Source organism: Macrobrachium nipponense, chromosome 21 (genome assembly GCF_015104395.2).
Source record: "Macrobrachium nipponense isolate FS-2020 chromosome 21, ASM1510439v2, whole genome shotgun sequence".
Lineage (NCBI taxonomy): Eukaryota > Metazoa > Arthropoda > Malacostraca > Decapoda > Palaemonidae > Macrobrachium > Macrobrachium nipponense.
Window position 1 is genome coordinate 62256158 of NC_087212.1, and position 14732 is coordinate 62270889.

Genomic DNA, 14732 nt, shown 5'->3' on the forward strand with positions numbered 1-14732 from the left:
GTAATGTTCTATGTACGTCAACTTCACGTCAAGACCACGCCCACCGTTGTGGTGCCGCAGGGTACAAAAGGGCGGGCCTGTGAACAGAGCTTGCCGTTCCGTAAACAATCATTGTAACAGCTCGTCTCTTCGTTGTTTTCCTACAAATTTATCTATTTTAGTTTTAAGGTAACTTTTTGATAGTAGCCATCTGTAATATATATAATATGTAATTAATGTAACATCACAAATAAATGAACATAGGATAAGTAGTACTATATAAGACTAGCACTAGAATTTTCTTGCTTCGATTTTAGCATTCAGACATACACTTAGACATATAAAACTGTTGACTATGGGCGATTTATATTTAAGCGATATAGAATAACATCTAATAACTTATCAAACATTCTTGGAAATAAATAGGAATTCTACCTATTCAAGATATTTTTTAGATGTATATAAGAATTCCTCTCAGATATTTACATTATTTGTTACACCATTATTGTAAGACTGCTATTCAGAAGAAATAAATATCTTCGACAAGGGACCGTTCTGTCCCTTGTCATCAGTCAGAATCTCATCCAACTCAGACTTCTGTAGGTGGAAGTTGACATTTTCCCTGTCCTGAATGTCTGTAGGAGTGGTTGTAGGAGTCTTTTTCGGGCCAAAAGAAGGTCCTGCAAGATGTGACGTTGATGGCCCCTTCTTTGGTCGTTTTAGGAGGTTCGGCATCTTGAAGGGCGCTGTGGAGAGCTTGAAGGAAACTGCTGGTCTTAGGAGACGGAAACAACAGCTGACCTGAGGGCGCCGACCTGACCTTTTATACCACGCTACAGCGTTGCCATGTCGTACTGGGTTGTATATGTGTTAATCGGTTTCGCCGTAGGCTACAGCGCAATTAGGAGGCCCGCGTGCTTCGCCGCGGAAAGAAAACAACGACGGCGAACGATGCTGGTGACCCTAGCACTTACCCCGCAGCAGTCACCGTGGCTCCCACGTGCAATGCCTGGAGCTACGTCAGGTGACATTTGGCGCGACCACCCACGACTTGTTTTGAACATTTCAAAACTGGAGTGGGCTACGGCGACCTAGTGGGCGGAGCTTAGAGCCCAGACGACACGTCACCGTACGTCTACGATTTTACGTTAGTTTTACGTTACATTTACGGTTTACTGACGTAAGCTGTTGCCAACTACCAATTGCCGCTCATGCGTGGGCGTGCGTGCGTTGATACGTGAATGTGTGACCTTAGCATAAGTGCGACCCTTGCCAGAATTACACAAGTCAGCAGGCAGCTATATCTGGCTGATACAATGACGGGTTAAGAATATACCTCTAAACACTTCCCCTACCATCCATTTTAAAAGGAAGAGGAAAGGGAGTCACAGTTTGTCCACAAATGCTCTAAGACTGATTGCTCCATTGAGTAAACACCTACATGCATGTCCAGTCCAGTGCACACTAATGCTAACTCTTTATCCTACATATAGGTTCACTAGTATGCGTACTCAATAATGCTTTTAACAACCTAATCAATGACTAATTTTTGTGTAAACAAAACAAATTCAACTTAGCAGGTAGTAGCAGTGCAGCAAGATATCTTTAGTGGATTCCACACTCTTCTCTTTAACCTTGTTACCAAGTTCAAGAACCATTTCCAGGATGTGTACAGAAACCCCAACGTAACAGAAAATTGCTAGTGTATTCCTATAGGAACATTATTCAAAAATGCTGCCATGTTAAAAATTAGGATCTAAAATCAACCCCAAGCCTCCATAGTTTGAAATATTCACTAACATTTTAGAAGTTTATGAAAATCCATGAACCGAGAATAATAATGATAATTAAAAATACAAGTTAATAATTAAAAATCTTGAGATTGTTTAATGATTAATATTTTAACTTAATACACTTTTACCCATTCCGTCATTTTATCAATTTATTTGATGTTCCATAGAATTCCCTGATGATGTGATTATGAATCACAAAATGTAGGAAGCAGTAAGAAAAAAAAAAAAGTGTGAATCTATGTGCATATATGACCCTAAAAAATAATGAATATTAGAAGCAGAGATAGCAGGGTGTTGCCTGACTGATGGACACAGGAAATTACTTCAACTATCATTCAAAAAAGGCTAGGCTTGTTACCTAGGGGGTTCCTTAATATGTAAGGATTCTAGTTTTGCTTTGGTGTGTCCATAAAACTGCTGACTACAGGATTAGGCAGATGTAAACTATGTAACTGGGTCAGGTTAAACAATGGCTAATTATATTTGCATTACTGAACGACAGTTATGATAGAGAATACCTGGTAAGTTCTAATTTTGGGCTTTTTTAGTTTTATTTTCCTTTATCCTTTACAACTTCTGGATATGTGTTACTTCCTGGGAGCTAGATTCTGGATATGAAGCTCAGTACTGTATTTATCAAATATTGTAACATAGACTGTAAAAGTATACCTTTCCAATAACATTTGCCAGATGAATCTGCTTTGCTAATGTACGCTGAATTAGGAGAGGTAGTCCAGATCCACTTCCAGATGTCATGTTGTCATTAAATATTTCCTGTAAACAAGAGAATGTTATATAGTAAATATAAAACAGTTAGTATCCCAGTATTTTTCAAGCAACATATGCATGGAAACATTATGTAGCCCTTACTCACTTACGATAGTAATTATGTGTAAAGGTATTGTATTCTATTATCATTAATAAAGTTTAACCAGAATACTGACTAAACACTTGTGTGATAAACATGCAAACTCAAATCATACCTTTGTACAAGGATAAAGGAATACAATAATTATATATGAACTTAAAATTTTTAAAATCCATAAACTCATGGGCTGCCAGGAAATGTTTCTAAAGAGTCTTAAGGGGGCCGGCCGGCTAATGCCCTTTTTTAAGGACAGGACTTTGATATTCATACCACTTAATAAGATGACTTGGGACATCTCCAAACCGCATATGATTTTCGCCTCTGACCTTCGGTTTTGTGACGCCAGGGCGATTTATCCCGAAAATAACCATTTTTCAAATACTATCTCCTCCCTTGATATTTAATATTAAGACCTGGGATTACTACCATATAATAGACCTGAATGTAGACCTCCAATTCGAATGGAGAGTTTTTTTTCTAAAAGTCATTTTTTTTGCTAGATATGAATTTTTCAATATGGTCAAAAAATAACCCTATAAATCAGGAGAAAAAAAATTATAAAAAAAAATACGAAACAAAATTGGAAAAAAGGGCTCTATTTGATTGTTCTATAATGTCTTTCTGAGTTATATACCAAATTCCAATGTTATAGCTTTAAAACTAAGTGAGAAGATAGATTTTGAAGGTCAATAAGTTTAGTTTTGAGATACGGGCGTTCAAAGTTTTCCTTCGTATTTCTATAAAGACAATATTAATAAATAATGATTATTATGAATGTATATTTGTTTTTTTTGTATTAATAAGCCAAAACTATTTTATTTATCATAATTTAATCATAAATGATGATCCCTTTGCTCATATATCGCAGCCTGGGGCACTGCTTGAGGCAAGATGGGGCACTCCTTCCTACGCAATTCTCTCTCTCCCCTTCACTAACTCTGCTTATTACAGCGAATTTTCTTTTTCTGTGTGTTAGCGAGATGTTTTCTTTGTATTTTCCTCTTTGACATGATGAAATTCTTGCCCGAAACAAAGATAAACAAACGTAATTGCAAGAGAATGTCAAGAGGTGACACTCAAAGGCGTACACTTTTTTTACAAAGACAATTTAATTAATCATGATTATTATGAATTTCATATTCCATTTTGGGTATTAAAAAACCAAAACTTTGTTATTTATCATAAATGAAGATCTCTTTGCTCAAAGATCATAGCCTTAGGCACAGTGTGACGTGTGCTGTCAAGCAAGACGGGGGCGTTACTAAGCAACCCTCCCCTCTCTCTTCACTAACTACGCATATATTATGATATTCTGTAATAATACTTGAGCGATTTTTCTTCGTCTGTATGTTAGCGAGATGTTTCCCTTGTCTTTTCCTCATTGGCATGATGAAATTCTTGCCGAAACATACATAAACATACTTGAAAGCAGGTGAATGTCAGACGTGAAATGGAACGTGTAGACTACTTGACGTCTGTGAGCGCACTAAATCAGGACTGGACTTTGTAGCTCGAGCCTGAAGTCTCCTTCTCGACTCGGGGAATGTCTACAGATGCCATTTCTCCCAATTTCTTTGACAATAATTATCAAAATTTACGATAATAGAAGAAATATTGCATTTTCTTGTACGGATCAATGTTTTAGGCTTATTGAGTTACGTTAACTAATTACCCTGTAACTACGAAAGTAAGAGGAATTTTGACGAAATATTTCGTATACGTACGTATTCTCAATTACCATATGAAGCTCCATGAATTTTTTCATGACTTTGCATTTTTCGCCCTATACCTCCATATATAGAGGTTCCGGCCGGCCCCCTTAAGACATCTATAAATGTTAACTCTCAACAGTGGGTTTAATAGTCCAATCAAAACTATGACTACCAATAATGCAACTTCGGATGAAATAAATAGAGCTTGAGATAAATTCATTATGCTAATTACTTACCAAAAGAGTTGAATCTCCAGGTGTAGTCACTCGCAGGTCATCTCTATACATGCCATGAGACTGAGGATAAGTAGATGCAGCAGCAGCTGCAAACTCCCGCATTCGACGTTGGTGAGCACGTCGTAAAAAGAGAACCACAATCACAGCAATAAATATCACTATAAGTACAGGTAGAACATGTACAAAGAAGAGCTGGAAGCCTTCAGGATAAGAATCTGTAAAAAGAAATTATATTAATTTGTAATATCCAATTTCATCAACTCAAATGTTCTGACCTCACAGATCTGTTAACTTAGAATTACATCAAGCTTATGTGACTGGTTGTTGCTCAAATAAATCAAAGAAGGTTAACATACTTGGTTCTGGTGGCAAAACTGGAAAACTGCCATTATTGCAATAGTTCTTCTGACAACACTCAAGCTTAAAAGGTTTGTCCAACTGTTCTTTGATTCCACATAACATAGCAACTTGATCTGGCTGGTTAATACACCCTCTTGACATTAATTCCGTACCATCTTCTTGGCGATTTCGAGCTTTCCAGCACTACAGATAGAAAAAGAAAAAAAAGTTTCAGAACTATACACACATATATAACTAAAACAATCCTGGAGAACTAAGATATCACATACCATGCACTTGGAAAACTTATTAACTTCAAAGCAGACATCAAAATGACATTTTTATAGTAAAGTAAGGTTTTATATATACTTACCTGGTAATTACATTGCTAACAGTTTCACTCACTCGGAAGCTAAAACGACAAATTTTCTAAGACAATTTGTAGTTTTCATAGCTACAAACCTGAGGTCTTAACAATAGGATAATTTCTAGCGCCTAGCTGGATCTGGTTAAAACGCAGATGAAAGTAAGGAATCTTGTGAGATCTGGGAACGCATGCATATATCGGGTGAAGAGTGGTCAAAGACTACGCACCTATGCCACCATGTCAGTCTTTCCCAACTCAGGATGTCTTAACAAACAGAAGGGCGGCTAGAGGTGGGGAGTATAATGTTAAGACCTCAGGTTTATAGCTATGAAAAATACAAATTGTCTTAGAAAATTTGTAATTTGTTCATAAGCGAACAAACCTTCGGTCTTAACAATAGGATAGACTCATACTTAGAGGGAGGTACAAGACATTCTAAACCGGATGGGGGCCTACCCACCAGTCCAGCTCCAGAAGAAATTACTTCGGAAGAGGGACTGAAGCCCGTTGATTAGCTAGATAAATTCATATCTAACCACTCAGAACCTGAGTGACGAACAATGATATATGGGAGAATCATTGTACAGGGAACCAAAGAGAAACTTTGACTGTCCAATAGTAAACCAATACACAGGGTTTGTTACAACTCCCAACTCCTCCTTGCTAAGGAGTGGAGCATATGCTACCGAATAGACGGTTTGATATTTGTATATTAAGCGACCACACTATCAGTATGACTACCTCACTCACCTGTAACAGACCAGTCCAGCGAATGACATGTCTATTCCTTAACTCGCCCGAAGGAAGAAGGAAAGGCACAAGAGAAAGAAGGAGACCAGCCAACTCACTCATTCTCTCATCCACACAATCATCTTAGGTAAGATACAAAAGTGCCCTGTTAAGGGCAACTATGAGTTACACAACCTGTTGGGCAGCCACCACAGGACCCAGGGAAAATGTGTCCGTAGATCTATGGACAACATCCTCCAGATTGAAAGAGGTGAACGTGGACTGGCGTAACCAAGTACCAGTGCTCAGCACTCTATGTACAGCCAAGTTCTTTTTGAAAGCCATAGAGGGACCAATACCCCTAACGTCATGCGCTCTAGCCCGCACAGATGTGGTGGCGGAATTATCAAGTGCCAAGTGTGCCTGTCTGATGGTTTCCCGTATCCAAAGAGAGAAAGTATTCTTAGACACCTTTCTTAGTACGTCCTGTGCTAACAAAAAGTCTGTGGCAGCCTGGTCTAAGGTGCCGGGTCCTTTTAAGATAGCAACGCAGGGCCCGGACAGGGCACAACAAAAGCTCATGAGCATTACCACCCAAAAAGTCATTCAGTGATGGAATGGAAAATGAAGTGAACCTGTCATCGTGCACAGAGGGATTTTGGGTCTTGGCCCCGAATTCCGGGACAAATTCAAAGGACACCAAACCCCAACCTCTGGTGTGCTTCACATCATAGTTCAGACCGTGGAGCTCTCCTACCCTCTTCGAAGATGCCAAGGCCAGAAGGAAAACTGTCTTAAGTGTCAAGTTCCTGTCAGATAAGCGACACAAAAGTTCATATGGACCCTTAGTTAAGCTCTTGAAAACCAGGGAAACATCCCACATCGGAGACTTGAGCTCCCTAGGAGAACTCGATTGCTCAAACCCCTTAACTAGCAAGGAAAGTTCCTAGGACGAGATGTCAATACCTTTAAGGCGTAACACCAAACTCAGGGCCGCCCTGTAGCCTCTAATGGCAGAAATGGACAAACGTTTTTCGTCTCTGAGGAAGGTTAAAAAGTCTGCTATTCCCTGAATAGAGGTTGGGAGTGGAGAAAAATGATATTGTTAAGATACAATAAAGTTTGTTCATACTTACCTGGCAGATATATATATTTTTAGTACCCACCCACCTCCCCTCAGGAGACAGTGGAGATAGAAATCTGATAGAAAATGGGAATGGTTCCTGATACCCGCCTCCCAGCGGCGGGAATGGGTACTAACCACCCTAACTCCCACTACGTGTGTCGTAAGTTTTAGAAATTCTGTCGGACTTCAGAGAATACAGCTATATATATATCTGCCAGGTAAGTATGAACAAACTTTATTGTATCTTAACAATATCATTTTGTTCATGAAACTTACCTGTCAGATATATATATAGCTGAATCCCACCTTTGGCAGTGGGAGAGACAGAAAAAGGATTTTAGGAAACATATAAATGTAGATGATTGACATCTTGGTTCCTTACCTGTTAGCATAGCTGACTTCGTGATTACTGTCACCCAAGCCTGCTTCTGCTTCACTAGAGTTACCAACAAGGTAGTGACCTGTGTAGTTGGTGCGCTCTAGATGATCTGTCAACATGGACGGGACCACAATGTGACTAGACCATGACCATACTTCTGAGGGCAACGAGGCAAAACCACCACCTAAGTTAGCCTAACAACAAACTCCCATATACCAAAGGCTAAAGGAAGGGACGACCGTACTCGGCAGCCGACCCTACAACCATAAACATACAAATATTAAAAACTCACCTACCCTTTTCTATGGGAAAGGATGAGTGCTACCTCCTGCCCCCAAAATAGTGTCTGCGGCGACGTATGGCCCAAGAGAGTAACAGTTTTCATAGGTCGTTCTCACCTCCCGTAGGTAGTGCGAGGCGAACACTGAGTTACTCCTCCAAAAAGTAGCACTTAAAATGTCTTTAAGAGCCATGTTTTTCTGAAAGTCTATTGAGGTCGAAATAGCCCTTACTTCGTGCGCATTAACTTTTAGTATCTTAAAGTCGCTGTCTTTGCAAGAAGAGTGCGCCTCTTTAATGGTGTTTCTTAAAAAGAATGCCAGTGCATTCTTGGACATGGGCATGTTTGGTCTCTTGACCGAACACCATAAGTTCTCCGCAGAACCTCGGCAATCCTTCGTTCTACGAATATTTTCTCTAAGAGCCCTAACAGGACACAGGACTCTTTCTGGCTCTTGACCAATGATCTCTGCCATACCCTTGATCTCGAACGTCCTAGGCCACGGATTGGAAGGGTTTTCGTTTTTGGCCAGAAACGACATACCCAAAGAGCAGACCGCATTATGCCCTTTGAAACCGACGTGTTTGCTGATAGCCTGTATTTCACTAACTCTCTTCGCCGTCGCCAGAGCAGTTAGGAATACAGTTTTCTTCGTCAAATCTCGTAGAGACGAAGAGGAAAGAGGTTCAAAGCGATATGACATTAAATATTTGAGGACCACATCCAGGTTCCACGAAGGTAACTTCGGTAGCGGTACCTTGGTCGTCTCGAAAGATCTCAATAGATCATGGAGATCCTTGTTATTAGCGAGGTCAAGACCTCTATGGCGAAAAACTACAGATAGGACGCTTCTGTAGCCTTTAATAGTTGACACTGCCAACTTCAGATCTTGTTTAAGATAAAGCAAGAAGTCGGCGATCTGGCTCACAGAGGTAGTGGTAGAGGAAACTCCTTTTCTCTTACACCAACTTCTAAAGGCTGCCCACTTCGATTGGTAAACCGCGATTGATGATGGTCTCCTCGCGGTGGCGATAGCTTTAGCCACTGATTTCGAAAAAACCTCTCGCTCTGGCCAACTTTTGGATAGTCTGAACGCAGTCAGACTCAGAGCGAGAGGTTTTTGTGGTACCTCTCGAAGTGGGGCTGTTTGAGTAGATCTCTCCTTAACGGAAGAGATCTCGGATAATCCACTAGGTAGAACATCACGTCTGTGAACCAGATCGCTGCGGGCCAAAAGGGGGCGATTAAAGTCAACCTCGTCCCCTCCGATGCTGCGAATTTTTTCATCACCTCCCCCAGGATCTTGAAGGGGGGAAAAGCGTAGAGATCCAGGCCCGTCCAATCCCATAGAAGGGCGTCTACTGCTACTGCTCCCGGATCGAGAACCGGGGAGCAATACAGAGGAAGTCTCGCCGTCCTTGACGTTGCAAAGATGTCCACTAAGGGGCATCCCCAAAGACCCCACAGCTCCTGGCATACGTCTTGATTGAGAGTCCACTCTGTCGGCAATAACTGTCCTTGTCGACTGAGGAGATCTGCCCGGACGTTCTCGACTCCGGCAATGAACCTTGTCAATATTGTGACTTCTCTCTCCTTTGCCCAAAGTAGGATCTCTTTCGCTAGAGCGAACAGGGAGCGAGAGTGTGTTCCTCCTTGTTTCTTCAAGTATGCCAGGGCTGTGGTGTTGTCCGAGTTGACTTGAACTACACGACGGGAGACTTTGTTCTGGAAGAACTGGAGCGCTAATTGAACCGCTGCCAGCTCTTTGAAGTTGATATGCCAGGTTACCTGTTCCCCTCTCCAGGTACCTGACACTTCCTCCCCCCCTAGAGTTGCTCCCCACCCCGTGGATGACGCGTCGGAGAACAACACTAGGTCGGGGTTCTGAAGCTTGAGGGATATGCCCTCTGACAGCTTCCACGGATCGAGCCACCATCTTAGATGGTTCTTCACCTCTTCCGAGATGCTTAACTTCATGTCGAAGTTGTCCTTTTCTGTCCAGCTGTCCGACAGAAAGAACTGAGGAGATCGGAGGTGTAGCCTCCCCAGGGAAACAAACTTCTCCAGCGAGGAAATGGTCCCCAGCAGACTCATCCATTCCCTCACCGAGCATGAATCCTTCCCTAGAAAGGCCGACACTTTTTCTATGCCTTGTTGCTGACGTTCCTGGGACGGAAAAGCCCGAAAAGCCACTGAATCCATCTGAATCCCCAGATACACGATGGACTGTGTTGGGGTCAGATGTGACTTTTCGAAGTTCACCAGAAGTCCCAGGGACGCAGCTAAAGACAGAGTCGTTTGCAAGTCCTTCAGGCACCGGGTCTGCGAGGAGGCTCGTATGCGCCAGTCGTCCAGATAGAGCGAGATTCTGATGTTGGAAAGATGGAGCCACCTCGCCACGTTCTTCATTAAGATGGTGAAGATAAAAGGGGCCGTACTCAGTCCGAAACAAAGAGCCCTGAATTAAAGGAGACCTTCCCTTTCAGTACGAACCGAAGTACTCATCGATTGGGGATGTATTCGGTGACGTGAAAGTAGGCGTCCTGGAGGTCGAGTGATACCATCCAATCTCCGGGTCTTAAGGCCCCCAGAACTGACTGAGGTGTCTCCATCTTGAACCTCTGCTTTTCTATATAGAGGTTTAGACGACTTACATCCAAGACGGGCCGCCACCCTCCCGATTGTTTCGGTACAAGAAACAATCTGTTGTAAAATCCTGGCGTTGCCAGGTCTAAAACCTGTTCCACTGCTCGTTTCTCGAGCATCTGCTCGAGCAGGTCGAAAAGTATCTTTCGCTTTGTTTGAGGATACGATGGGGACAAGTCCCTGGGAGTGGAAGTCAACGGGGCGGCTTTATGAAAGGGATCTTGTAACCCTTCTCTATGACGTCGAGAGACCAGGTATCTGCCTCTCTTACTCTCCAGGCTTCTGCAAACAACTGCAGCCTGGCTCCTACCGGTGACTGAAGGCACGATCTCTCACTTCTTGCCCCTAGACTTGGAAGGGGCTCTACCTCTAGGAAGGCTTCTTCCTCGAGGAGACGATCTAGCGGAAGTCTGCTTTCTAAACGGTTGGGCTCCTGACGACGTTGAAGGGCCAGCCGGACGTCTCGAAGACTGAGCCAACAGGTCTTGTGTGGCTTTCTCTTGCAGACTAACTGCCAGATCCTTCACCATAGCTTGGGGGAAGAGATGACTCGAGAAGGGAGCATACAAAAGTTCTGTCCTCTGTGCGGGAGAGACAGACTTAGCCGCAAAGTTGCAATAAAGCGACCTTTTCTTAAGAACCCCTGCTGAAAAATGAGAGGCTAACTCCTCTGAGCCATCCCTGACGGCCTTGTCCATGCATGACAATACACTGGACAGCTCCCCCAAGCTGATCGAGTCTGGCTTACGAGATTGGTTGTCTAAAGCTCCAAGACACCAGTCTAAGAAGTTGAAGACCTCTAAGGACCTAAACAGTCCCTTCAAAAGATGGTCCAGTTCGGAAGTCGTCATGATACTTTAGCTGAGGCTAAAAGGGCCCTCCTTGAGGCATCAACCACGCTGGCGAAATCACCTTGAGCAGACGTAGGAACCTTCAATCCTAATTCCTCGCCTGTCTCATACCACATCCCTGCCTTACCGCTAAGTCTAGACGGAGGCAGGGCGAAAGTAGTCCTTCCCTTTGCTTTCCTAGACTCCATCCAGGCGTTAACCTTCCGGAAAGCTCTTCTAGTAGATAACGACGTCTTCATCTTCACGAAACCTGGAGACTTGCTTGTCTTCGACGACGAAAACTGAGAAGGAGGAGCAGCAGGCTGGAAAGTATCGCCAAACGAATCACGAAGTAGTCGTGCCAAAATAAATTGATAATCTGACGAAGCAGACGTAGCAGGTTGTTCTTCATCAACATCCTCAGAAGAACCGCTAAGTTCTCCTTCTTCCCTACCCGAGTGCAAATCCGAAGGAAGAGGCAGAAGTCCTTTAGCTCCAAGTCTCCTATCCGAACGATGAAGAGAAGAAGAGGGTAACGGATCCTTAACAGTCACAGGATCAGGAATCACCTTTAGAGGCGAACGTGAAGAAGAAATAAGACGAGAAGCGTCAGCCAAAGCCTCGGGAACAACATCCGAGTGACAGCGAACTTCCACATTCGCGTCCACAGAGCTCTTACTAGAACGTCTACGAGCGTCCATCTGAGCGTCCAACGTAGCGTTCTCTCGAGCGTCCAAATCAGCGTCCGACCGAGCGTCCAGCGAAGCGTCCAACGGAGCGTCCATCAAAGAGACTCTTCTAACGTCCCGCGAAGAAACTTGATCAACTGCCCGACTAGCGTATCGTTGAGCGTCAACACTGTCATGTCGAAGAGGGGCTGAACGCATAGAAGTCCGTCCGACAGCTACAAAATCGTCGTCAGCAGAAGCGTCGAAGTCGGAACGCCGAGCGTCCTCTCTACGGGAAGAGAGAGGAGCATGCAGAGATCTCTCTCTAACCTGGCGTCTAACGTCACCTCTAGACGAACCCTGGGGAGCAAAACGAAGTCTAGAGGGCGAAAAATCAGAAGACGGGGACGAAAGAGGAGCCGTTGGAGAAGACTGCCTAGTTCTCTTGATAGGAAGTCTATCGTCTTTCCTGCGACGAGGAACCGTCTCCTGCTTTAGTAAAGCGTCCAGTTGCCGTTGCATAGCAATGATGATCTCCGTCTGAGATGTCTCCTTACGCGGAGACGAGCTACGCTTGTGAGAAGGAGAGGGGCGAGGGGACGCCTTCTTCCTTCTCCCAGGAACAGCCTTGGCTCTAGAGCGACTGGGGCGCTCGCGGGCGTCATCGTCGGATGACGTCCTAGACTTCTTCTGGGGCGGAAAAGCTACGCTTTCCGGAGAAGAATGCCACTCAGACAAAGCATGACGTGAAGCGTCAAGCTCTTGAAGAGTCCTCTTCAAAGGTCGCGAATCCGAACGAGATTCCCATCCCTTGCGCGGGGAGGACACGTCGGAAGACAAGAAACACTCCTTCAGGATACGTGCTCGAGCACGCTCCTTAGCAGCCTGGGAAGCGTCCACAGGAACTGCTGAAGGGACGTCAGATCGGTGGGGGTTCCCCGTAACCCTCCTTCGGCCTTCGACATGCCCTCTCCCTGAGTCCTGGGAGTCCGGCAGAGGTCCCAGCCTAGAGGCGCTATAGGGCCGATCTGACGCCCCCTCCACTTCACTAGGGGCACTCTCACTGCACTTATTTTGCCTGTTTTCAAGGGCAAGCACTTTAGATTCAAGCGTCTTCAAGGAATCCAGGATAAGCGAAAGGGCATTACCCTCCGCAGACACCACTTGAGGGCCCGAAGGCAACACTACGGGGTTAGGAGACACAAAATCTAAAGGAGGGTTAGAAGGGGATACATTAAGACCCTGTCTGCTACCCGACTTACTCCTGGAGGAAGACCTCCTAATCCTATCACGTTCTAACTTATTTACGTAGGATTCATACGTCTTCCATTGTAAATCATCCAAGCTTTCACACTCATTACAGCGCAAATCATATTTACACTCTTGCCCCCTACACCCTTTACACAATGTGTGAGGATCAACCAAGGCTTTAGGAAGCCTAACCTTGCATTCCACTTTCGAACACACCCTGGCGCTAGCCGAACTACATCCAGACATATCTAAGGAAAAAATCTAAGCCAAATTCAAAACAGTCCAAGTCACGTATGCCAAGCTATCGATCCAATCAAAAAACCAAAAAGTCAAGAGGATACTCAAGCAATGAAAAGTTTTTCAAAATCCTGAGGCGGAGGTGTGTAAACAGAGGTTTACGACACCGGCGACAGAAGAAATCTGATAGAAAATGGGAATGGTTCCTGATACCCGCCTCCCAGCGGCGGGAATGGGTACTAACCACCCTAACTCCCACTACGTGTGTCGTAAGTTTTAGAAATTCTGTCGGACTTCAGAGAATACAGCTATATATATATCTGACAGGTAAGTTTCATGAACAAAACCCCGTTTACGACACAAATCACAGATCGCCCATTTGCCTTGGTAAACCACGGAGGTAGACTTTTTGAGACTGTTGGACATATGCCCTGCTGTTCTCTGAGAAAAGTCTCTCGCTCGGAGGAGATACTTGATAGTCTCCAACCAAGAAGAGACACAGGAGATGCTGCCAAGGGGGAATTTCCCTCGGAACCTCTGACAACGATGACAGCATATCTGGAAACCATTTCGCCTGAGGCCACAGAGGGGCTACCAAAGTCACCCTGTGAACTCATCAGCCTGTTCAGAACTTGATGGATCAAACAAAACAGAGGGAAGGCATACACCTCCAGGTTGTCCCAGGGATGTTGGAATGCGTCCTCAGCTAATGCTAAAGGATCTGGAACCACTGAACAGAATATCTCCAGCTTCCTGTTGAACTGAGTCACAAAAAGGTCCAGCATGGAAGAGTTTGTCTGCTACCACTTAATGAAGGGACCACTCTGTGTCTAGGATCTGATCCCGACGACTGAGTTTGTCTGCGACCACATTCCGTTTGCCTGGGATATACCTGGCTGAGAGCTCTACCGAATTGCTGACCGCCCACTGGTAAACCTCGACGGTCAAGGCGTGAAGTTGACGAGAAACCAGGCCCCCTGCTTGTTCACATAGGCAACCACCGCGGTGTTGTCCAACATGAGAACGACAGAATGACCCTCTACCTTCTCCAGAAACTCCTTCAGACCCAGGAAGACTGCTTCAACTCCAAGACGCTGATATGTTTCTGTTTGTCCTCCAAACGCCTGATGCAATGAGGCCGCCTAAATGAGCCCCCCAACCTGCAAGGGAGGCGTCTGAGAACAGAAGGAAGTCCAGTGGAAGAGAATGCAGAGGGACACCCTTCGAATGATTCTCGTCGTCCGACCACCAACGAAGGTCTTCTCTCACTTCTAGAGGGAGAGTAACCTTTA

General features: G+C 44.3%; 1 protein-coding gene across 1 annotated transcript in view; it reads right to left on the bottom strand.

Annotated features, from left to right (window-relative positions):
- The window catches only part of LOC135198080 (activin receptor type-1-like), a 128554-nt gene that overhangs the window by 100443 nt on the left and 13379 nt on the right, over positions 1-14732 (bottom strand). The window contains exons 4-6 of the mRNA XM_064225504.1: positions 4945-5131; positions 4589-4803; positions 2442-2546 (exon numbers count right to left, since the gene is read on the bottom strand). Of these exons, the coding sequence (XP_064081574.1) occupies positions 2442-2546; positions 4589-4803; positions 4945-5131 (507 nt within the window). The remainder of the gene's footprint in view (positions 1-2441; positions 2547-4588; positions 4804-4944; positions 5132-14732) is intronic.